This window comes from Umbelopsis ramanniana (genome assembly GCF_025399195.1).
Source record: "Umbelopsis ramanniana AG unplaced genomic scaffold K450scaffold_68, whole genome shotgun sequence".
NCBI lineage: Eukaryota > Fungi > Mucoromycota > Umbelopsidomycetes > Umbelopsidales > Umbelopsidaceae > Umbelopsis > Umbelopsis ramanniana.
In genome coordinates this window covers 12,089-32,897 of record NW_026252154.1, presented here as the reverse complement: position 1 = coordinate 32,897, position 20,809 = coordinate 12,089, and the positions used below count along the sequence as shown (strand labels likewise).

At 42.6% G+C, this 20,809-nt stretch overlaps 8 protein-coding genes across 8 annotated transcripts; 2 read left to right on the top strand and 6 right to left on the bottom strand.

Moving 5' to 3' along the window:
• K450DRAFT_192932 (uncharacterized protein) lies at nucleotides 1-4,333 on the top strand. Its single transcript, XM_051584472.1, has 12 exons — nucleotides 1-290; nucleotides 358-462; nucleotides 539-706; nucleotides 797-1,212; nucleotides 1,278-1,532; nucleotides 1,596-2,309; nucleotides 2,376-2,653; nucleotides 2,718-2,975; nucleotides 3,038-3,163; nucleotides 3,228-3,672; nucleotides 3,748-4,009; nucleotides 4,089-4,333. Exons 1-12 carry the CDS (start codon nucleotides 10-12, stop codon nucleotides 4,204-4,206), a joined length of 3,426 nt encoding a protein of 1,141 aa, XP_051441233.1. The 5' UTR covers nucleotides 1-9; the 3' UTR covers nucleotides 4,207-4,333.
• Nucleotides 4,334-4,376: 43 nt separating this feature from the next.
• K450DRAFT_302877 (uncharacterized protein) lies at nucleotides 4,377-5,998 on the bottom strand. Its single transcript, XM_051593783.1, has 2 exons — nucleotides 5,381-5,998; nucleotides 4,377-5,293 (listed from the first exon to the last, which is right to left on the bottom strand). Exons 1-2 carry the CDS (start codon nucleotides 5,970-5,972, stop codon nucleotides 4,578-4,580), a joined length of 1,308 nt encoding a protein of 435 aa, XP_051441232.1. The 5' UTR covers nucleotides 5,973-5,998; the 3' UTR covers nucleotides 4,377-4,577.
• Nucleotides 5,999-6,453: 455 nt separating this feature from the next.
• Nucleotides 6,454-7,453, bottom strand: K450DRAFT_257735 (uncharacterized protein). Its single transcript, XM_051591724.1, has 5 exons — nucleotides 7,270-7,453; nucleotides 7,176-7,198; nucleotides 7,047-7,110; nucleotides 6,689-6,961; nucleotides 6,454-6,620 (listed from the first exon to the last, which is right to left on the bottom strand). Exons 1-5 carry the CDS (start codon nucleotides 7,348-7,350, stop codon nucleotides 6,507-6,509), a joined length of 555 nt encoding a protein of 184 aa, XP_051441231.1. The 5' UTR covers nucleotides 7,351-7,453; the 3' UTR covers nucleotides 6,454-6,506.
• An 18-nt stretch (nucleotides 7,454-7,471) lies between these two features.
• K450DRAFT_257728 (uncharacterized protein) lies at nucleotides 7,472-10,890 on the bottom strand. Its single transcript, XM_051591723.1, has 9 exons — nucleotides 10,524-10,890; nucleotides 10,184-10,435; nucleotides 10,004-10,107; nucleotides 9,629-9,940; nucleotides 9,263-9,547; nucleotides 9,087-9,194; nucleotides 8,803-9,023; nucleotides 7,864-8,731; nucleotides 7,472-7,772 (listed from the first exon to the last, which is right to left on the bottom strand). The coding sequence occupies exons 1-9, from the start codon at nucleotides 10,762-10,764 to the stop codon at nucleotides 7,590-7,592; spliced, it is 2,574 nt and encodes an 857-aa protein (XP_051441230.1). The 5' UTR covers nucleotides 10,765-10,890; the 3' UTR covers nucleotides 7,472-7,589.
• An 810-nt stretch (nucleotides 10,891-11,700) lies between these two features.
• K450DRAFT_257723 (uncharacterized protein) lies at nucleotides 11,701-13,022 on the bottom strand. The gene is made up of 3 exons (XM_051591722.1): nucleotides 12,950-13,022; nucleotides 12,374-12,886; nucleotides 11,701-12,268 (listed from the first exon to the last, which is right to left on the bottom strand). The coding sequence occupies exons 1-3, from the start codon at nucleotides 12,987-12,989 to the stop codon at nucleotides 11,757-11,759; spliced, it is 1,065 nt and encodes a 354-aa protein (XP_051441229.1). The 5' UTR covers nucleotides 12,990-13,022; the 3' UTR covers nucleotides 11,701-11,756.
• A 135-nt stretch (nucleotides 13,023-13,157) lies between these two features.
• Nucleotides 13,158-16,728, bottom strand: K450DRAFT_257720 (uncharacterized protein). The gene is made up of 13 exons (XM_051591721.1): nucleotides 16,663-16,728; nucleotides 16,522-16,587; nucleotides 16,178-16,430; nucleotides 15,564-16,107; nucleotides 15,341-15,498; nucleotides 15,160-15,270; nucleotides 14,794-15,095; nucleotides 14,602-14,717; nucleotides 14,353-14,541; nucleotides 14,162-14,281; nucleotides 14,007-14,100; nucleotides 13,706-13,947; nucleotides 13,158-13,641 (listed from the first exon to the last, which is right to left on the bottom strand). Exons 1-13 carry the CDS (start codon nucleotides 16,712-16,714, stop codon nucleotides 13,381-13,383), a joined length of 2,508 nt encoding a protein of 835 aa, XP_051441228.1. The 5' UTR covers nucleotides 16,715-16,728; the 3' UTR covers nucleotides 13,158-13,380.
• A 30-nt stretch (nucleotides 16,729-16,758) lies between these two features.
• K450DRAFT_257713 (uncharacterized protein) lies at nucleotides 16,759-17,880 on the top strand. The gene is made up of 5 exons (XM_051591720.1): nucleotides 16,759-17,032; nucleotides 17,152-17,321; nucleotides 17,391-17,416; nucleotides 17,478-17,591; nucleotides 17,663-17,880. Exons 1-5 carry the CDS (start codon nucleotides 16,860-16,862, stop codon nucleotides 17,726-17,728), a joined length of 549 nt encoding a protein of 182 aa, XP_051441227.1. The 5' UTR covers nucleotides 16,759-16,859; the 3' UTR covers nucleotides 17,729-17,880.
• Nucleotides 17,872-20,107, bottom strand: K450DRAFT_283624 (uncharacterized protein). The gene is made up of 9 exons (XM_051593484.1): nucleotides 19,967-20,107; nucleotides 19,556-19,892; nucleotides 19,419-19,481; nucleotides 19,295-19,337; nucleotides 18,963-19,227; nucleotides 18,850-18,894; nucleotides 18,674-18,784; nucleotides 18,332-18,585; nucleotides 17,872-18,272 (listed from the first exon to the last, which is right to left on the bottom strand). Exons 1-9 carry the CDS (start codon nucleotides 20,040-20,042, stop codon nucleotides 18,033-18,035), a joined length of 1,434 nt encoding a protein of 477 aa, XP_051441226.1. The 5' UTR covers nucleotides 20,043-20,107; the 3' UTR covers nucleotides 17,872-18,032.
• Between the last annotated feature and the right edge of the window lie 702 nt (nucleotides 20,108-20,809).

The following is a 20,809-nucleotide window of genomic DNA, read 5'->3' as shown; positions in this document are numbered from 1 at the left end:
GTTAATTTGATGTCTACAGATACGATTAGAATTGCGAATTTTGGTGGTATCGCATATGAATTTGTTCGGTCTCCTGTGGAACTCAGTGTGGCCATTGCACTTCTGTACCAGCTTTTGGGCAAATCCTGCTTTCTTGGATTACTCATCTTAGTCTTCGCTCTGCCATTAAACCATTTTGCGGCTATCAAGCTCTCTTCGTCCCAAAAAGACCTCATGCAAACAAGGGATCGCCGCATAGGAACGACGACTGAAATCATTCAGGGAATCCGACAAGTAAAATTTTTTGCATGGTACATAAATGCAATACCTGTAATTATAGTCAAGTGAAGGATCGTCATTCAACTAACTCCATTTTAGGGAGAGTCGTTGGGGTGAAAGAATCATGTCACAGAGATCAGATGAACTCAACCAGCTTTGGAGGATAGCTGTTGCTAGGATGGTTTTCAACATTATCTGGCAAGGGTAAGTATAACATAGACGATACGGTCAACCGACTTCACTTTTTCTTTTGTGGTTTGACTTTCTCCCGGCATACTAGTACCCCAATATTTGTTTCCGTAATATCGCTATGGTCTTATACTATCATTGCTGGAAACGAATTGACAGCTGCTACTGCATTCACGGCACTTTTGGTATTTGAAGAATTGAGAGTTGCTCTGAACGTTCTTCCACATTGTATGTCGGACGCCATGCAAGTCCTCGTAAGGTATATATATCTTCTCTAAAGCAGTTGACATGCCTTTCCTTTCAGCAGCATTTAATTTGCTCCCACTTGCTAACGTTAAAAACCAAATAGCTTGGACAGAGTGGATGTATACTTGGATGGAGATGAACTGGAGACCGTGGATGAGTCAGATACCAATGGACCTATTCGCATAGGGATGGAAAACGCTACGGTGTCATGGACTGATATCCAGGATGAGAATGAAGACTTTCGAGCAAGCTCACCTTCCAGCACTGATAAATCTTTTGTTATGCAAAATATCACGGTGGACTTCCCAATCGGCAAGCTCTCAATTATTTGTGGCTCCACAGGCGCAGGAAAGACGCTGTTAATGATGGGACTACTTGGAGAGGCTTACATTCCTAATGGTAAATTGTACTGTCCGCGAACTCCTTTATCTGACGATGTTGATCCAGTAGATATGGATTCTACTCTATCGGATGCAAACTGGATTGTCGAGGACAGTATTGCATATGTTTCCCAGAACCGTAAGTCTGGTCGACAATCTCAAATAATATGGATTGGAATATTATAACATCCTTGCCTCTAATAGCTTGGCTCCAAAATGCAAGTATAATGGAAAACATTCTATTCGGACTTCCTCACAATGACCAGCGCTACCATTCAGTGATAGAAGCTTGTGCTCTAGTGCAAGATCTTGCGCAATATCCTGACGGTGACCAAACCGAAATAGGTGAAAAAGGCATTACGCTATCTGGTGGACAAAAGGCGAGGGTAGCACTGGCAAGAGCTGTATATTCAAGAGCTAAACATGTTCTAATGGATGATGTACTGAGTGCTGTCGATGGTACGTTGTTTGGAGACGGATTTGCCTTTTTTTTTTTTTGCTAATTTTGGTCTGTGCGTTCAGCATATACGGCAAAACATTTATATGAAAATTGCATTATGGGACCACTACTTTCCGAAAGAACAAGGATTTTGATTACTCATCACGTCCGTTTGTGCTTCAGTGGTGCCTCCAACGTTGTTTGGGTTGAAAAAGGAGACATCAAGATGTGGGGTGACCCAGCGGAACTGGAACACAGCGAAAACTTCCAATACATTCTAAATCATGAAGAGGTTGCTGTCGAAAAGATAGAACCTGACTTAGAGGAGCTCGATTCATTGACTACCCCTGGATCGAACTTGGAAACAATTTCCCCAGTCCCTCATGACTTGAAACCGAACGTCAAGCGACCTAAAGTTCTGGTTGAAGCTGAACGGCGTGCTCAAGGATATGTCAAGATGAGACTTTTCTGGAAGTATTGTGTAGCGCTAGGAGGTGTGCTTTATTGGCTCATTTTTGGCTTGATGTTTCTTTCGGCTCGCGGGTTCAACATTGCTGGATCCCTATGGATAAAGAAGTGGACGGATAACCTTGGCCAGGCAAAGACACTAGATGGTCTACAACCTTCAAGTGATGGTGTCATATACTATATCCAAGTTTATGCTATCCTAATGTTCGCTCAACTGACTTTCAGCGTCTTAAGATTTGCTTTGGTGTATGTCGGTGCACTTCGAGCGGGGCGTTTGCTCTTTGCTGAAATGCTTGAATGCGTACTGCGGGCCCCTCTGCGGTTTTTTGGTGAGTCAGGATCGTCAAATTATAGTGTTTTGAAGAGAGAAATGAGTACCTAACTATGCTCCTTAGACACTACTCCCGTTGGTCGTATCCTCAACCGATTCGCTAAAGACATGGAAACCATCGATTCGACCCTCTGCAACTATACTGTCGAGTTTTTCGTGGCATTGATAAACGTTATCACCGTTTTCATGTTCATTGGAGCCATAATACCATGGCTCATTGCTCCCTTTGCTGCCTGCCTTGTCTTTTACATATACATTGGAAAGCTCTTTATGAATTCAGGATTGCAGTACCGACGCTTGGAGTCTATAAATCGATCACCAATGTTTACCCACTTTACAGAGGTGAGACACCACTTTCCTATATATTTGATACGTTTGAATCCCCTCATACTCAACATCAAGATAGACCATTGCGGGAGTATCCACAATTCGCGCATTTGGTAGAACCAAACTGTTCATGGCAAAGATGATACATCTAGTTGATAACAATCTCCGACCTTGTTACAACGTTTATGTCCTTAATCGCTGGATAACGAGCATACTCTCCTTCATTTCCACTTTGATTACCTGTATCATTGCGCTAATGTGTCTGTGGTGGCCAGACCAGTTGTCAGCAGCGACTGCTGCTATTTGCATGAGCTATTCTCTCACATTTACTGGACAGGTAACTGTACTAGCCCTTGTATGAAACGATCTATTGTACTGGCTAAATCTACCTTCCAATAGGTTTTTGATCTCATCAGGAGGACTACGTCTATTCAGTTAAGCTTCAACTCAGTTGAAAGAGTTGTAGAATACACTGAACTTGATCAGGACCCACCTGCAGTAGTCCAGCCTCGTCCACTCTCAACTGTAAGTATCTGAGGTATACACTTGCGCACATGTACATACACTCATCATCACGTATTGACTACAGTGGCCCGAACAAGGAATCATCGAATTCAAGGATTTGCATGTGAAGTACGCACCAGATTTGGAGACAGTCCTTCGCGGTGTGTCCTTCAAAGTCAAACCTAAGGAAAAGGTTGGCATTGTCGGCCGAACAGGAAGTGGAAAGTCAACCGTTGCATTATCGCTTTTTCGATTTATTGAGGCTTGTCAAGGCAGCATCTTGGTTGATGGTATTGATATAACGAAAATTGGAACTACCGATTTACGCAGCAGCATGAGTATCATTCCCCAAGATCCTACTCTGTTTACTGGCACACTGAGGAGTAACTTGGATCCTTTCAACACTTTTCAAGATGCTGATATATTCCTTGCATTAAAACGAGTTCATTTGTTGGCGGGTGAGAACGAAGCGGAAACAGAAAGTACCTCTAATGGTAACGTCAATGTGTTTTACGATTTGGATACTCCTGGTAAGACATTTCCCTCACTATTTGAAAAAAGTAAATCCTTTAAAAACGTCAACGATGAATGACATTCTTTCATAGTGAGTCAAGGAGGACTCAACTTCTCGCAAGGTCAGCGACAACTATTGTGTCTTGCTAGAGCTTTGCTACAACGACGTCGTATTCTAGTTATGGATGAAGCTACTGCCAGCGTCGACTTTAGAACCGACGAAAAGATCCAGCGCACTATAGCCCAAGAATTCAAAGATTGTACGATTTTATGCATTGCTCATCGTTTATTGACAGTAGTTGAATACGATCGTATTCTTGTCCTGGATCAAGGTCAAGTGGTTGAGTTTGCAAAGTAAGGAAAAGTTGGTCTAATAATGATCTGAGTTTCTGCGCTTTCAGCTTAACCGATTTCTTCTCTCTTCACGTCATAGCCCGTATGAACTATTGCGCAACAAAGATTCAAAGTTCTATCAAATTTGCAAGAACTCTGGAGAATTCAGAAGGTTAATGAATATGGCTAAGCTTAAGCATCAACTAATAGATATATAAAATAGACCTCACTTTGCGATATTTCGCTTATATTATGTATTCGGCTTTGGCCATGAAGGGAGTGTGGGGTATCGGCCCGCGAAATGTCCCAACATCATAAAAAATAAAGTTCACATTGGGTAATCACACCAATAAGAAGACCGCATCCCATACGCTCTATAAAGAATTACGTTCATGGCTTTTTTATTATCAAGGCAATTGTACAAAGTGGTAGAGAAAAAATAAAACCAACGAGCCGTAGGCGTTATTTGAGCTATTTAGAAGTTAGAGAAAGACGAAATAGATGGCCTTTATGAAAATTCGAATCTATGCGAAATATATGATTGCACATGATTGGCTTGAAAAAATGAGATGGAGGTGGAGGGGGGTCTTTATGACTGGTGAATCTTGCCAGTAGGGAAGGTATAGTCCTCAATGGATTGCTTCTTCATGGTAATGCTGTAGCCTGGAGCACGGGGAGCGGTGTATCTTCCGTTCTTCATGACGACAGGGTCCAAGAAGTGTTCGTGAAGATGGTCAACATATTCAAGGACACGACCTTCGGTAGTACCAGAGACGCAGATATAGTCAATGAGGGAAAGATGTTGGACGTATTCACAGAGACCAACACCGCCAGCGTGTGGGCAAACAGGGATATTGAACTTCTTAGCCATCAAAAGGATAGCAAGGATCTCATTGACACCAGCGACACGGCAAGAGTCGATCTGGCAGAAATCGATAGCCTCAGCTTGGAAGAGTTGCTTGAAGATGATTCTGTTTTGAATGTGTTCACCAGTTGCAACACGGGTGCGAGGGTACAAAGCCTTACGGATAGCAGCATGGCCGAGGACATCATCGGGAGAAGTGGGCTCCTCAATGAAGAGAGGATTGAAAGGAAGAAGATCTTGCATCCAATCGATAGCCTCTTGCACATCCCAAACCTGGTTGGCATCCATCATCAATACACCATCCTCGCCAATTTCCTCACGAAGAAGAGCTGCACGTCGAACATCAGAAGCCTTGTCAGAGCCAACCTTCTGCTTGAAGATAGTGAAACCTTCTGCCTTGGCTTCTCTTACCAAGCGGCGGACTTTATCATCTGAATAACCTATAAGCCAAATGGGGTAAAGTCAGTTTATGTATTCACACACGGCGGGGGTAAAACATTTTACACATCGAATAGTCAATAACTTACCGAGCCAACCAGCGGAAGTGGTGTAAGCAGGGTAACCCTTCTCAAGCATCTCAGCTTCACGCTCATGCTTGGTAGCTTCATTGGCCTTGAGAATGTCCAAGGCTTGTTCGGGAGTGAGAGCATCAGTGATGTAACGGAAATCGATGCAACGAATGAACTCTTCGGGAGTCATATCAGCGACAAGCTTCCAAACGGGCTTGCCAGCAGCCTTAGCCCATAGATCCCAGATAGCGTTGATGACAGCGGCAGTAGCAAGGTGAATGGCACCCTTCTCAGGACCGATCCATCGAAGTTGGGAGTCTCCAGTGCAGATGCGGTGGGTATCGGCCATGTTGGCTGTGAGTTCGCTAAGACGCTTGCCAACGAACTTGGGAGCAAGAGCCTCAATAGCGACTGTGCAGACTTCGTTACCACGTCCATTGGTAAAGGTCATACCACTGCCAATAAGGTCAGAGTCGGTATAGAAAGTAACGTAGGCGGCAGAGTAATCAGGATCCTTGTTCATGGCATCAGAACCATCGAGACTTTTGGAGGTGGGGAAGCGAATGTCACGGACTTCATAGGAAGTGATGGTGATGTCTTTTGGAACCATATTTGATGTGTTTTACGAGGAGAAGCTTTGAAAGATGGAGTAGTTCTTTAGACGAACGAGAAGCCAGCCGATATTTATACCTGATGTCAAATTTCGCTATTATCCCCGCTTCCAGGCAGTGCTTGTGACGGTGTCTGTGAGTACGGAGACTTATTAACTCAAATATTCCGGAGACAAAATAGTGTTTTCCCCAGTTCCGCAATTCAGCTAATGTGGAAAGGCAAATCTATCCCAAACAGTGCATGCTGGGAACACGCCTGCATACCATTTTGGTACTTTTACTGTTTTATTGGGTCTTGTCAAAAGTCTGCCTCTGCGGTCCAGCCGAAGTGCCCACCCCACTTCGTAGTTCTAAAACTATAATACCCATACAGAACTCCTATTTTCCCGATCGAGTGTTGCCCACCTTCTGACCTGTGCCACACTGGCTGCCTCAGGGCCAACTAAATATTACGGAAAATATTTTCTTTCCTTTTCTCCGTTTTTAAGTAAAATTAAACCGCCAGGCTCTTGAGAGCATGCTATTTATTACTTTTACTGAACTTTCTTTGTACTAGCTACCGAAACACCACCCATACGCTTAACCAAGTCGGTTCCAAGGACAACAGTAATGATGGCGGGAACAACAATCCACACACCGTTAGGGATCTGAAAGGGGTTAAAGCAGTATTCGTAAGTACACGCAATCCAAAACTAGGCCCACAACGTCAACTTACCACCCAAAGTGTGATAAAAGTTTGGAGATCGTTGTGCTTTGTATGAGCCCAGCCAGAGCAATGATCGTTGAGCCAGTACAGAATGGTCTTTGAGAGAGTCATAACGGCACCGCTGAATCCGACCAAGTTAGCAAAGCCAACATTGATCTTGGGGTTGGTGGCGAGATAGACATAGGTGAGGTTGACGATGTTCTCCACAACATTCATGACGGACTGAGCACTTGTAAAACCATCGTTTGCTGCAATTGCCTCAGGTCCATAGAAGTAATCGACCTAGTATAGGGAAAGGTGGAACATTTCTTAAATTTTCGCTAGGAGGGCAAACAACCTAGTACCTGAAACAATATGCCCCACTTACAGTAGCATACAGATTATAAGGACGCCAAATCCAATTGTACTTTCCACCTGCCATACTGAGGGGTCTGAATGATATACAAGTGGTTAATAGGAGTGATCGGCATGGAACGGCCGCAAGCCATCGCATTACCTCAAAAGACAGTAACCAGCATCCTAGAAGTCGGGAGGTTAATCAAGAATGTACGAGATCAGCATTCCTTAATAAGCTCGGTTGAGTCATTTACCCAAAACACCACCAAGCTTGAAATAAAGAACCAGCCAACGATCCACTTTGGAGGATTTGAGTTGACGATTGTGGATGCCATAATATTGGAGGTAGAGCAAAAGAGTGTGGAGAAGCAGAGTGTCACAAAAGATCAGACTACAAGTAGGCCCGGCCGTGAATATCAACTTTACCGCGCAACTGCGTACGACCTTAACACCCCGTTACTCTCATTATTTTTATGCTTTTATTTTATTGCTTTTCTCTCTTGTTGTGAAAATTATACAATGGAAAAATAATGATGGGTTCTGTACAAATTCTCTTCGAATTGAGTCTATCTATTTAATCATCTTCATCACTCTCTTCTTCCTCAAGTTCTTTCAGGTAAGCAAGTAGCCTTCTCTTGTGTATAATTCCTAGATATTTTCCAGATGGATTGGTTACGCAAACATAGCGAACACCAAGCTTGATGAACAACTCCATGACAAGTTCGACCGAAGCATGTTGATTAACGGTTAGTGGCGCCTGTGGATTACAGAAACGTATTTTTTTTTAGCAATCATAGACCACAATGAAATCACCATATAGGAAAATAAACTTGAAACATGGCACCAACCTGATCGACATATTGTGAAAAGTCACCAAGTTTCTGCAGCTCGGTTCCATTTTCAGTGAAAATGGCACTTCCACTGGTGCTCAATGTCATTGGAGTAGATGAAAACTCGTCGGCAGTCGTCCTCTTGAAATTGCATTTAATATTGCCTTCGCCACCGTCCGGTGTACGCTTGGTGACGACATCAATAGCGTGAAGAAGTTCACTGCATGCAATATATCCAACCAGAGTACACTCCTCTGTAACAATAGGAAAGCCGCCGTCTTCTGCATAGCCAAGGGCTTCGAGTCTTTCTGTTGCCTTGCGCAAGTCATTCACTGTAGATGGTTTCTCGATATCAATGGTTTCCAGGTATTCAGTCAATTCTGACACGCCGCTTTTGTGAATATATTCTCGCTTTGATTCTAAGTATGGGTATTCTTGCAGATCAATGACAAGGTCGTATATACCGCTGGGGAAGAAAGCATCTGCCACCCACTTGGCAATCATCACTGCTGCCATAATTGGCACAGCGTAGGTTAGAGAATGGGTCAACTCGAACATAATGACCACCAAGGAGACAGTGGTCCTAGTAACGCCTGCCAGACTAGCGGCGGCTCCAACCATAGCATAAACGCCGGGTATAACACAACGCCCATGAGTTTCAAAATCCGCTGGGCAAGCTGCAAAGATCCAATTGTCGTGGTACTCCAGTGTCAAATATTGCATCACCAAACCGATGGCACGGCCAAAGATGGCTCCAATAGCCAAAGACGGTAAAAAGACACCTCCTGGAACGCGAATACCGAACGTAATTATGCTCAGGAACAACTTGATGACCAGCGTTGACAAAAGGAGGAACACTAAGGGTGGAATTTCGCTTGCCGTTTTTCTATAGACCATTGTCAATGACCAGTAGATGTGAAATCATTACACAGCAGAAAAAGTGTAAATACTACTTACGCACACAGTCCTTCGTTATCATCTTTGGGCAGACACTCGGAAAACAGATTAGTGACGAATTCGGTCAAAGACATGCGAGCGTAAGGGCTCCAAAAGCTGACGAGAACGGTCATAGCCATGATGCCAAGAGCTTCTAAGACTGGGTATTTTCCTATAATCGTAGTCTTGCGGAGTCGTTGATAGCGAATGTTGCAGTATGAAAACAAAGCGCCCATCAAACCCTAAAGACGGATAAGTGATGCTGATTGGACAAGCAAGAGAATAAAATGGATATGTAAACTTACACCAAAAATACCACATAGAACAAATCCGAACAACTCAAAGATATGATATTCCTTGTCATATCGAACTTGGAACATTACAATCTTTCCAGTGCCGAATGGGTTTAGAATCTGTGTATGGATTGGCAAGGTATATGAGTATGAGATAAAGGAGGGGGTTTGCATGGTCTCTCACGTACCTTCAAAAACATAGCAGCCACTAGAGCACAGAAATAGCTACGGATCATAGTTTTGATGGGAAAGTAGTAGCTCACTTCTTCCAGACTGAACAATACGCCACCAATGGGAGCGCCAAATGCTACTGATACACCCGCAGCAGCGGATGCTGATAGTATCTCTCTACGTTTGCCCTCATTTTTGTTGAACTTGTTGAACAATCTGCACGCAATATTTCCTACACAGCATCCGATATGGACGAATGGCCCTTCTTTACCACAGTTGAGACCAGACGACGTTGACAAAATCTATACATCGTCATTGTGTGTTAGGCTTGAAAAATAAAGACCGCATTTGATGTTCAATGACCAATCTATCATAAGACCTACCAGACCAACGCTCTTGACAAATAAGGTCTTTATACCCAAAAATCCTTTGATGACGAAACCACCTAGAATGACCTTGACTTCAGGAATACCAGATCCGGCACAATAATAGGCCATTTTTGTTTTGGTAATGATCAAGGGTGATGCTTGCGACTTGGCGGCAGTGTTTTCATGATCGAAGTTTTCATGTGGTGGTAAAAGCGTCGAGGAAGTACGAGAGAATGAGCGGTGTGTAGGTGCAACTGCAGGCACACGGGAAGTCACACGTTCAGCGGAGTATTTGACCAAGAGAGCAGCTGCACCACAAAAAACAAGCTAAGAGGACATGTTAATAAGACTTCACAAGACTGGAAGAATATGATCAGCAAAAATTATTACCCCAAACAATAGATACATGCCCATAGCTGCATAGTATCGACGTTCATGTGATTGCGCATCCAATATATCAGCCCAAGATTGCCAAGCTGGACATGCTTCATACTCTGGTGGTTGCGGAAGACAATAAATATCAGCAGACAATAAACATGCAAATACTAATTAGCATCTAGGGAGTCCTACCTTCTTTACCCCAGCAGCAAAATTTGTGATTATAGCGCCAGGTTTCAACACAAAAACCATCTTTCCAATCCGTCAAAAGTTCTTGAATGATGTCGATGAGCCAGGCCATGACGGCTACAACCAGTCCAATGATGGTCACTAGAATCCAAGCTTGTGCACCGTCAAACATATTTTTCATATAGCCCCTAACGCCACGCAGTGATCTCAGCTTTCGCAGCCGCAACTTTTCCTTAATGTGATCGTGGATCCAATCTGAAACAGGTATATCAAAACATGAGCAAGTTATCGGCATGCGATTGGTGAACTGGTTAAATTGCTTGCTATCCACAACATTACTTACCTATACTGGAGTAATTTTCATACCACACTCTAATACCAGTGTTCTCGTTGATAAGGCCTTGAGAGTCTTCGTCATAAGCTCCTGTCCGTCTCTTCATGAAGTGGAATGAAGATCGTCTTGATTGTAACACCCGAGAATCTTGACGGGAAGGTCGGCCCGAGTCATTCAGAGAGTCGTAATCAGTGTTACCCGTGGTACGCCTACGGACGTGATGCAAGATTGGGGTTGTTTCATCTGGCATGGAATGAAAAAATAAAGAACGAACAGTAACCCCTTCTCAATAGCAATTTTATATTTTTTATACTTTCGACCTGATTGGCCCTGTGTGTTCCCATGACCATCACACAATATTGGTTGACCTCGCGGGCATCCAATCTTTCACAACTCTAAACGAGGGCAATGACACCATTCTACCCAATTTTCGATTTAATAAAAAACATATTATAGGTCTTTAAAGCGGCAAAGCAAGTCGATTTCTGCTCAATGGGAAATTTGTTTGGTTGATACATTTTTGACATTTTTGCAGTCTAAGGACAGCTTGTTTTCCTATGAAAACATTAGCGCCAAGTAAGGAAACTGTGCAAGGTATGATATTAGCACTATCGTCGGAGAAGACAGGGTATGCCCTTGTAATCAAACAATGCACGAAATGTTGACGTTTCCATCCCTACATTGTTGCAACGGTCCGGAATACATTCTCAGTTTCTATGCAGGGAATGAAATCAACCGTTTGAGACGTAGGTGAAGTCTCATTTTGTTGATACAGCATATGGAAAGCGAAGTTTTGGGATACTCTAAATATTATTGAATTATATACATTACAAATGATGCAATCTATCATGGCATGCAGGTGTATTTACATCAACATAAACATACTTTGTAATATACTGGAGTTTTTTAATAAAAAAAAAAAAAAAATTGGAACACAATATTAGCATCCAATGTAAAGAATCAATTGTGCACATTTAAAGCCATAAATAAAATAAAAAAATATTCGTAATAAGTACTCTGGGTTGCCTGGGCTGAAACTAACGTGGATCGGTCGGCACTGTATTTGGGAAAAATAGAGATAAAAGAGTACTGCATTTTCAACAGCCTAATATCCAAATAATTCATCATCGATTCCAAGTTGATGTTCTTTCCATCCATGACACAAGCCTTCCCCTGACAAGCAAGATAATGCATGAGCAATGAAGCAATATGTTTATTTGACATTTTTTTTTATCTTCTAATTTACAATACAATGGTCTTGCCACCCTCGTCGCTGCTCTGGCGAATGACTTCAATCATGCGGATGGTGTCGTAACCTTGTTCAGGCTTGACAGCCAAGTGGCTGAGGTCGCCCTTCAAAATGGTTTCTGCAACATTGTTGTAGAAATCCAAGTACTTTCCAGACAAGGTCTCAACCTTACCAACAACGTGAATTCCGTTGACTTCGGTGTTGATTGTACCCCATTGGCTCTCTGGCTCCACACCGAACCCAGCATTCTTGGGAGTTTGACCAGACTTCAATTGATCTTCTTGAGGGTCAAGGTAGTGCTTGATATAGCTTCCATCCATACCACGTAGAGAGAATCGAAGGACGGGGGTTTGGCGTGCAAGCATGCTGGAACGCAAAAGGACCTTCAATCCAGTCTTATAACGGAAGATGATAGTAAAGTCATCGTCGATGCTAGAGTCTTTCAATTGACGTTGGTTTTCAACTACGCCATAGACAGAGTATGGCTTGCCAAAGAGATGGAGAGCTATGGAAAAAATAAGGATGAGTCTAAATTCTCTCACATACTCTACTACCATCCCAAAACCAGTCACTTAAATTGCCGCCCCCCAGCATGTTTATGCTTGCTTACCTTGATCGATCAAATGTGCGCCGAGATCATAAAGCATACCACTTCCGGGAACATCCTGTTCGCGCCATCCAGCCTTGACAAAGTTACGGAAGCGGTCAAAGTGACTCTCGAACTCAACCAAACGACCAAGCTGTCCGTTCTCAATAATCTTCTTGGCCGTCAACAAGTCTCCGTCCCATCGTCGGTTTTGGTAAATACTGCACACCAAACCAGTGCGCTTTGAGATTTCAACCAACTCAGCAGCTTCTTGAGATGTAACTGTGAATGGCTTCTCGACAACAACGTTCTTTCCGGCTTCCATGGCTTGCTTGGCCAGTGGGAAGTGAAGTTCGTTGGGGGTTGTGATGACGACAAGCTGGACGTCCTTGGAAGCAAAGAGGTCAGCAGTGGTGGCAACATGCTTTGCTTGTGGGTAAACCTTTGTGCAGGAGTCGTTGCTTGAAACGATCGAGTGAAGAACAAGGTGTGGTGACGAGACGATCAATGGGCAGTGGAAAGTCTTGGAGGACATACCTAATGATGCGGTCAGATACATCGTACTCAGGAAAGTGAGTCACTCGAAGATAGGGTACTTACCAAATCCAATAACACCAACGTTGATCTTTTGTGCAGCCATAATGATTCCTTCTTAGTTGTAGCTGAAAGAGAAGGTAAAGTGTAGTTTTCAGCTTTGGAAAATAAGGCATATTTGTAGTTGGGTACCAAAACTCCGGATACGTGACTGTTAAAAACGTCAAGTTCCTATTTGAGACTGACGGTTAAGTTTTTTTTTCATGGACCGAGCTTTTATATTGCATTTCTATACAATGGTGTAAATTTTATTGTTGATGAACGACATATCACATATTGAGATGCTCTCTGGTTAGTATGCTAGGTTAAACATCGACTATGGAGATGGGCGGGAAAATGCTGGATAAACCCAAAGCAGACAATTGGAACTGGTAGAAGCCGGGAAGCTTACAAACTCTAAATCTTCCAAACCACGATCCTTCCAATCACGCACGATTCTATTTCCGCTTCAAATGTTTCTTGAATAAGCTATGATGCTCTTTACTAGCACCTGGGTTACCTCTAGGATTCTTCGCAAACTGTCCACCAGAGCTACGAGAATACTCCATGTATGCCATGTTATCGCCACCGGCCAATGATTTAGAAGTAGTCATAGTTCGTCTGACTAATCCAGGTAGACGATTCTTAGCTGCAACTTTGCGGTCGGTGATGCGGCCAACGTCATCCATTTCATGAAGATCCTCATCTTTCAGGTCCGCCTAAATCGGAGAAGGGGTTAGCTGTGTGTCAGTTGGCTGCTATTCTTTGTATGTGGCAACGTACCTCATTAGTAAGCAGTACGCTTTTCAAAAGATCCAACTGCTCATTCTTAGTTTTAAACACAAGGGTCGGGTCACTGTCGATGCCTTCCAAGTTGGTAATAACTTTGAATGCGTAGCCTTGATCGATCAAGAACTGTTGTCGTTTAGTTGAGTAATACATTTCTTGCGTATCTTTTGAGACAAGTGAATAAAAGAACGCATTAAAGCCTTCGTCGTTCCTTCTCTTCGCGCGAAGGATGCGTCCTAATGAGGTGATTAGAAGAACGGGACTTCAATGACGCTCGCGCAGCAACTGTACTTACCTAATCGCTGGGCTTCTTGTCTTCGAGAGCCATAATGAGACGAAATTTGGATCAAGCACGTGGCTTCAGGCAGATCAATGGAAGTATCTCCAACCTTGAATGCGTTGCGTAAGCAAACACATCATGCGACTGCGGTACCTTTACAATAAACTTACCTTAGACAAAAAAATGGTATTGACAATAGGGTTATACTGGAAATTTTGAAGAATGCGCATTCGCTCCTGTTGGCCTGTACCACCATAAATGTAAGGTTTCTGCAGCTTTTTGGCATATTCCTATTTAAAGCAGAAATGTGTCAATTTGTAAAGACGTTGAGCAGTTATGTCATGATCAACATGATACATACTACAAGAGCATGAACATTATCTGAAAAGACAATGATCTTGTCGCCTCTTTCCTCGTGATATCGGATCAAATATTGACACGCCTGGAACTTTCTGGGGTTCATGACATAGAGCAATGTTCTTTTGCGGGTATTCTCGAGCAAATATTCAGCATAGAACTCTGGAGTCATTGGACACCAAACCTCAGCACACTATGGTTGCGAATTGTTTAGCTATAAAATCTTATGTACTGCACCTGGCATGGTACTTACCTGCACATTTGCAATATGTCCTTTACTAGCAAGGTCCATCCAGTTTGCCTCGTACAACTTGGGGCCAATCAAAAAGTTCAGATCATCAATCTTCTCATCCTCTCTGACAAGTGTAGCTAGGAACCCAAAAAGTTTGAGTGATGAACGACAAGTTTTAAAGTCTAAGCTTTCACAGTCAAAAGAATTTCTTACCAGTCAAACCAAGCTTTGCATGCGCAGCAATTGTAGTCACTACCGTTCTAAACATATTCGCTGGAACGACATGGACTTCGTCTAAAAGAAGGAAGCCCCACTCTCTTGATTCCAAAAAGTCCATCATCTTTTGCGCGTCGTATGATCTCTTCCGCTTGTTAGCTACCATGGAATAAGTCGAAATGACGATGCCAGCATCGCCTGAAAAGCGTTCCTTTTGATCCGAAGTGAAAACAGCAATCTGGTTTTCTTTGATATTACTCCATTGCAAAAATTGCTGTTTCCATTGCATGACAGACACCCTAAAATTTGTTGAATGAATAACTACACCACAGTATTCATTAGGTTGCGCAATACAGTACTTACGAAGATGTACAGAGGACAAGACAGCTTTTCTTGATGGTACAGGCGGCCGTAATGCCAACCAGTGTCTTACCAGCACCGCAAGGCAGCACAATAATTCCAGAACGGGCACGGCTAGAGGGTGAGGTTCGTTAGACACAGTACACACATGGGCAAGTCTGGATATACCCTTGAAATGTCTTACCCGTTACCAAACATCTTGGACAAACTCTTTTCTTGGTATGGTCGAATAACAGTGATTGGTTTGAGATCAATTTCGAGATTAGGATTGACAGTGTCGTTTCTGAAATCATATTCCTCTAGCATTGGGTAATCGATTTCGTTACATCTCTTTTTTATGTTCTGTTGAACCACATTACACTTAGTCATTCCGATTGATCATTCACGGGAAATGCCTCATAACTTACCTCGACATGGTCTGCCTGAATCTCGAATGCATGCACCTGTTCTGCTTCGTCGTCATCGTCTTCGTCCTCTTTATCAATTGCAACTACAGCACCGAATAGCTTTTCATCTTCCTTCTTTTGCTCCTCAGCCGTAAGCTTTTCGTTGAGTCCATCAGGTTTGGTATCTTTTCCTTTTTGTATACCGGGAATCGTCAAATCTTTGCCGGTAGGTTTACTGCTGACCGTAAGCGCAGAGTTTTGCTCGGTAGTAATTTGATCGTTCTCATCTCTGTATACGCGTCCTGCACCTATTACTGAATCTTTCAACAACATTTGTAGCGTCTCTGGATGAGCCGATTCGACATAGTATCGATTGTGTTTCAAAACAAGCTTCACTTTTCCGTAAGAAAGCGTACACTGCCGTATGAACTTTGTGATTGATTCGGGGACTGGAACCTTTGAAAGTCGATTCAACACTTCGATGATATCTTCGGTTTCGAGTCCAACTGAAACAGCGGCATACAATGAGTATGGTGTCAACTTGTACTCATGAATATGAGCCGGTCTGCAGATGAGAGGATCGGATTTGTCAATAAGTTACAACCTTGCTATACCTTATATTCTCAAACACACACCTGCTAACGGGTTCACTGATGGCAACTAAAAAGTCTTGGGCTTGCTCTGCAATCGGAGAGAAGCCTTCGAGAATGATGTGCCCATTCTCTGGAGATATCCAAAGTGGGCGAGATTTATGGTCATTTTTCAAAGGTAGCCAAGTATAATCCTCGTTTCCAAAGATATGAGATACAAAGTCCTTTTGGCCCTCAATACCGATACCATGGTGCGTGCTATTCAAGCTTGACGGATCCAAGTTTGCATGACGAGGAACTAATGATTTTTTTCATGGACGGATATGAGCAACAAAAGCATGAGAATGATAAATATATAAAATGTTAACAAAGTGGCATAGGCTTCATACCGTAAAGCTTGTTTTGCAAATTCAAGTCAAGCTGAACATCGCTGTCTTCGTCTGAGCTTTCGGCATCTGTGTATCGTATTTTTATTGAGCATGAAATGGCTGCAGGTACTACAATAATCTAACAATTCAAAGGACTCTCACCACTCAACTTTCGCTTTTTTTGAGAAGCGGCAGAAGGACCACTTGAAGTCATAGCAATGGTTCGTGGTAAGAGATTGAAAACGAACGAACAGGACTGCGGCGTCTTTAATTTTTATAAGCAAATTGACGGCTGGAAGTTTGAGACTTGCGCTGACTGTGACCGCTGTCAGGTATATGCCCTTTTACCCAGCAGTACCATGGTGAATGACAAGAACACATCCAATCAAGACCAACCATTACGCACACAACCAAACATGCCTTTGGTTCCACCGCTGAACTTCGCCATGGTGTCTCCAGGAGTATACAGATCTGGGCATCCCAATCGGCAAAACTTCCCATTCTTACGAAAACTAGGTCTCAAGACTGTTATGTAAGTTTCTTTGGCAAGATGTCTCCAAACATAGTCAGAACTGTTGGAGAATTGCAATAAGCAACACAATCATGAAAATAATTTCGGCTTGTCGCTTACTTATACTTATGGCTATTTAGGTACTTTGCAATGGAGGATTTGACACCGGATATGGAACAGTTCATGCGAGAAGAAGGCATCCAAACTTTCCACTACAGAACAGAAGGAAACAAAGAGCCATTCCAGGAAATCAGCACAGAAGATATCAATCATGCGCTTGTGAAACTTTTAGACGAGCGAAGTCATCCTGGTAAGCATCTTCATAGTACGCTGGTTCTGAAAACACTTTGCATACAAATGCTCATACGTCGATTTTTAGTTTTGATCCATTGTTTGAAAGGGAAGGTGGGTTAGAGTTATTCGTTTTGTTCATATTCCCGGTGATGTTCTAATGGCTCTTTTTCAGCATCGCATTGGTTGTCTCGTTGGATGTTTACGCAAGATACAGAGATGGTCAAAAACTTCTATATTTGATGAGTATCGAAGATTTGCGGATACAAAAGTGTTGGCAGACTTGGAGGTAATTGCAATTTTCGATTGGATTAGCGGATCGATCAACCTTGGTAACAGTGGCTGTCTTCCTTGTCTTAGTTTATAGAGATTTTTGACGAAGAGTTGGTCCCATATGATCGCGCCCATAAGCCATTCTGGCTTTGAGATAGCAACATTAACTAAGAACAGAAAAGAATGTCACTGACTGTATACCCCAGTTCCGAACTATATCATGCCGATAGGCTTCTGGTCAATTCATATCGTTTTAGTTTCTCTCTCTCTCTCTCTCTCTCTCTCTCTCTCTCTCTACTCTTCTACTATTAGACATCTAGCTTGATGCTTTGATTTTCAACTCATTCTCATGTTTTATTCTTTTTGTTGTTGGCATTTTAATAGACTTGTATTATTGTGACATTGCTGCTGGGGGGATTTTAATTTACATGAATTTGAATACAATTCAAAATTGGATCTAGGGAAGTGAGTCTTGCTCGTTTGGTTTTTGAGAACTAATGTCATCCTCAAGGTCTGGCTTTTGTGGGGTCATAGACGAGTGCAGCTGAGAATGTAAAGTTCCCATTCGGATAAGTTCTCGAATATCTTGTAGGTAGTTTTCAGAAAGAACATTGTCAAATGCTTCGGACTTTCGTTGACGGCTTTTTGTTCGATGATAAGATATGATGTTACCGATCAAACAAATTAAACCAATTATCTATGTATGTGTATGTCAGCGGATGAATTCAGCATGTATAGACTGCTATTTACACTTACCGCTAAGGCACTGGCCAAGATGATCGAGCCGAATAAAGCTTTGGTGGCTAATTCAGCCTGTAAAGACATTACATGTTGATTGTTGGCTCCAGCCGATGAGCCCATACTCTCAGTATCCTTTGGCTCATCATCGTTTATATCATACTGGGTTTTCCAACTCCAAGTTGATGTATCCATAATGTGAACATCATTGTATGCGCTGTCTTCACCGTTGTTTCCGAACATGATGAGCATTGAATCTTTGACCAGAATAGCTGATAGACATATTCGTGTAAGACACGTTCTCCTTTAGTAAAGCCCTATCCATACCTGACATTTAAAACACAAGATGAAATACGGTACCTTGGTGGGACTTTCTTGGAGGAGGTGGTTCATTTGAGGTTGATGGCGAGCTCCACAGTAAAGATGTCAAGTTGAGAACAAAAACATCGTTCATATTAACATTATTAAATCCTATAATAGACTGTATGTTGGCTATTTGACACAAATTGTCGGACATGTAGCGAAAGAAGACTTACTTGGATCCCCGCCTCCGAATACAATTATTGAAGAAGAATCACGACCTACGAAGGCAACAAAGCTTAGTATGACAAATTCGGCCGCATAGAATAATGTGGTAGTAATTATTTACTCAATACTGAAGTATGCTCCCGTCTAGGAGCGGGCACATTTCCACCGGCAGTTAGATTTGTCCATTTTGCGGTGGCCATATCAAATAGAAGTAGGTCGGCCATTGAAACAGGATTTAGTATTTGCCCACCCAGCGGGTCCGTTACATTGCGAGAATAAGTTAAACCGCCTATGATGATAATTTTACCATCAGGAACCATAGTTGCAGTATGCTGTATTCTAGGACCAGGTGCGTTTGGTATTTCTGGGTAGCTTATGCTCCAAGTCTGCAATGTCAAGGTGTATATTAATAATGCTGATATGGCCTTATCTACATTTAACCACCGCTCTTACTGTGGTATCCATTACAGCCCAAGTGTTGTAGTACTGTTCGGTGCTAAAAGTGAACAATAAGCGTCAGAAAGCTCAGTCTCACTTATTTTCGTCTTCGTCCATTGATGTACTCGACAAAACTTACTCTCGCCCTCCCCATATCCAAATTCTACCTTGACCATCTGACAAAAGCGAGTGATAATATCGTCTACGAAAGGTTATTTTAAATGCATTGTAGATTTTACCACACACCAATACTAAACAGAGAAAAAATTGACATACGATTGTTTCAGCGACCGATCTGAAATGACTGGCACAGACCATGTGTTCGTTCTGGTGTCGAATTGAGCTGTACTACTGGAAACAGCGGTCAGGTCTGGAGCAGTCGATCCACCGTTTACTAAAATGTTACTGTGGTCTGATAAGGTAGAAGCTCCGGCAAATGCTGAATTTATCGCTGGGACCGTTGTGCTGGAATTGGAATCCGACAAATCTGACCATGGTGGTGCGGTAGAATCCCAGGAAGTTGAGATGTCTAAATGATACATCTTCGTGGAAATGGTTGGGCCTGGTTGCAAACCTCCAAAACAATAGATACCTCTATTGGCTCGGACACAATCTGTTGTATAAATTTTTAGACGTTACACACAGTTTATAAAGTACCCAAGATATGCCAACGGGGGTGGTACTTACTATTTCCCCATATCGCATCCGGAGTTATAAAGGCGGTTACCACGGGGAGTGCTAGAGCAAGAAGTGCCGATAGCATAGGTCACTACACTGGTTTGTTTTGTTGAAGTCGGGGAAATCGGATAGCTGCAAGATATTTTTCTTAAAGCTTGGCGGTGAGAGGGAAAAAGATGTGAGAAAGAGAAAAGCCGTTGGTAAGGTTGTCTACAAAAGGATTTTAGGAAGAGATCACATTTTCATCATACAGCACCTCGACTTTTGCTTCGGCTTTGTTCGGCTGAATGCAATGACAAGTGGGCCAATATTTGAATTACCATCTAATTTCCCTTTCCTCTGGATCTTTTACATTTGTTAAAAGTGCAATTCTTCCATGCCCCTACGGACCCGGAACTTGGCTCTTAACGTGGCTTTCACAGCCCGAAGCAATACAACATTAAACATATCATAAACAGATTTCGACGATGACAGATTATCATAGCCTGGGATAGATGTATTGTATCAGCTAAACTTACAACTTTCATGTCTTGCGTTTATCTTTCTTTCCATGGTGCACTGTGATACAATTCACACAACGAGCCTTTCTTGATGGAAGGTTCGCAGTCAGCAATTTAATCATTATCTCTTGCTGACATGTGGTGTGTGTTACGATATCGCGTTTTTGCTTGTCACATTTATCAATATCGCATAGTGCTTTCTAAACGCTCCAAGCCCGTTGACGCACTGTAAAGGATGAGGTGAAATTTATAGAGTCCAGGACTCCTGTATATTAGCTTATGTTTATATAAACGGCATGATTTGATACTGGTATAAAACGTGTCGGTAAGGCTATACATATCGGAAAGCATA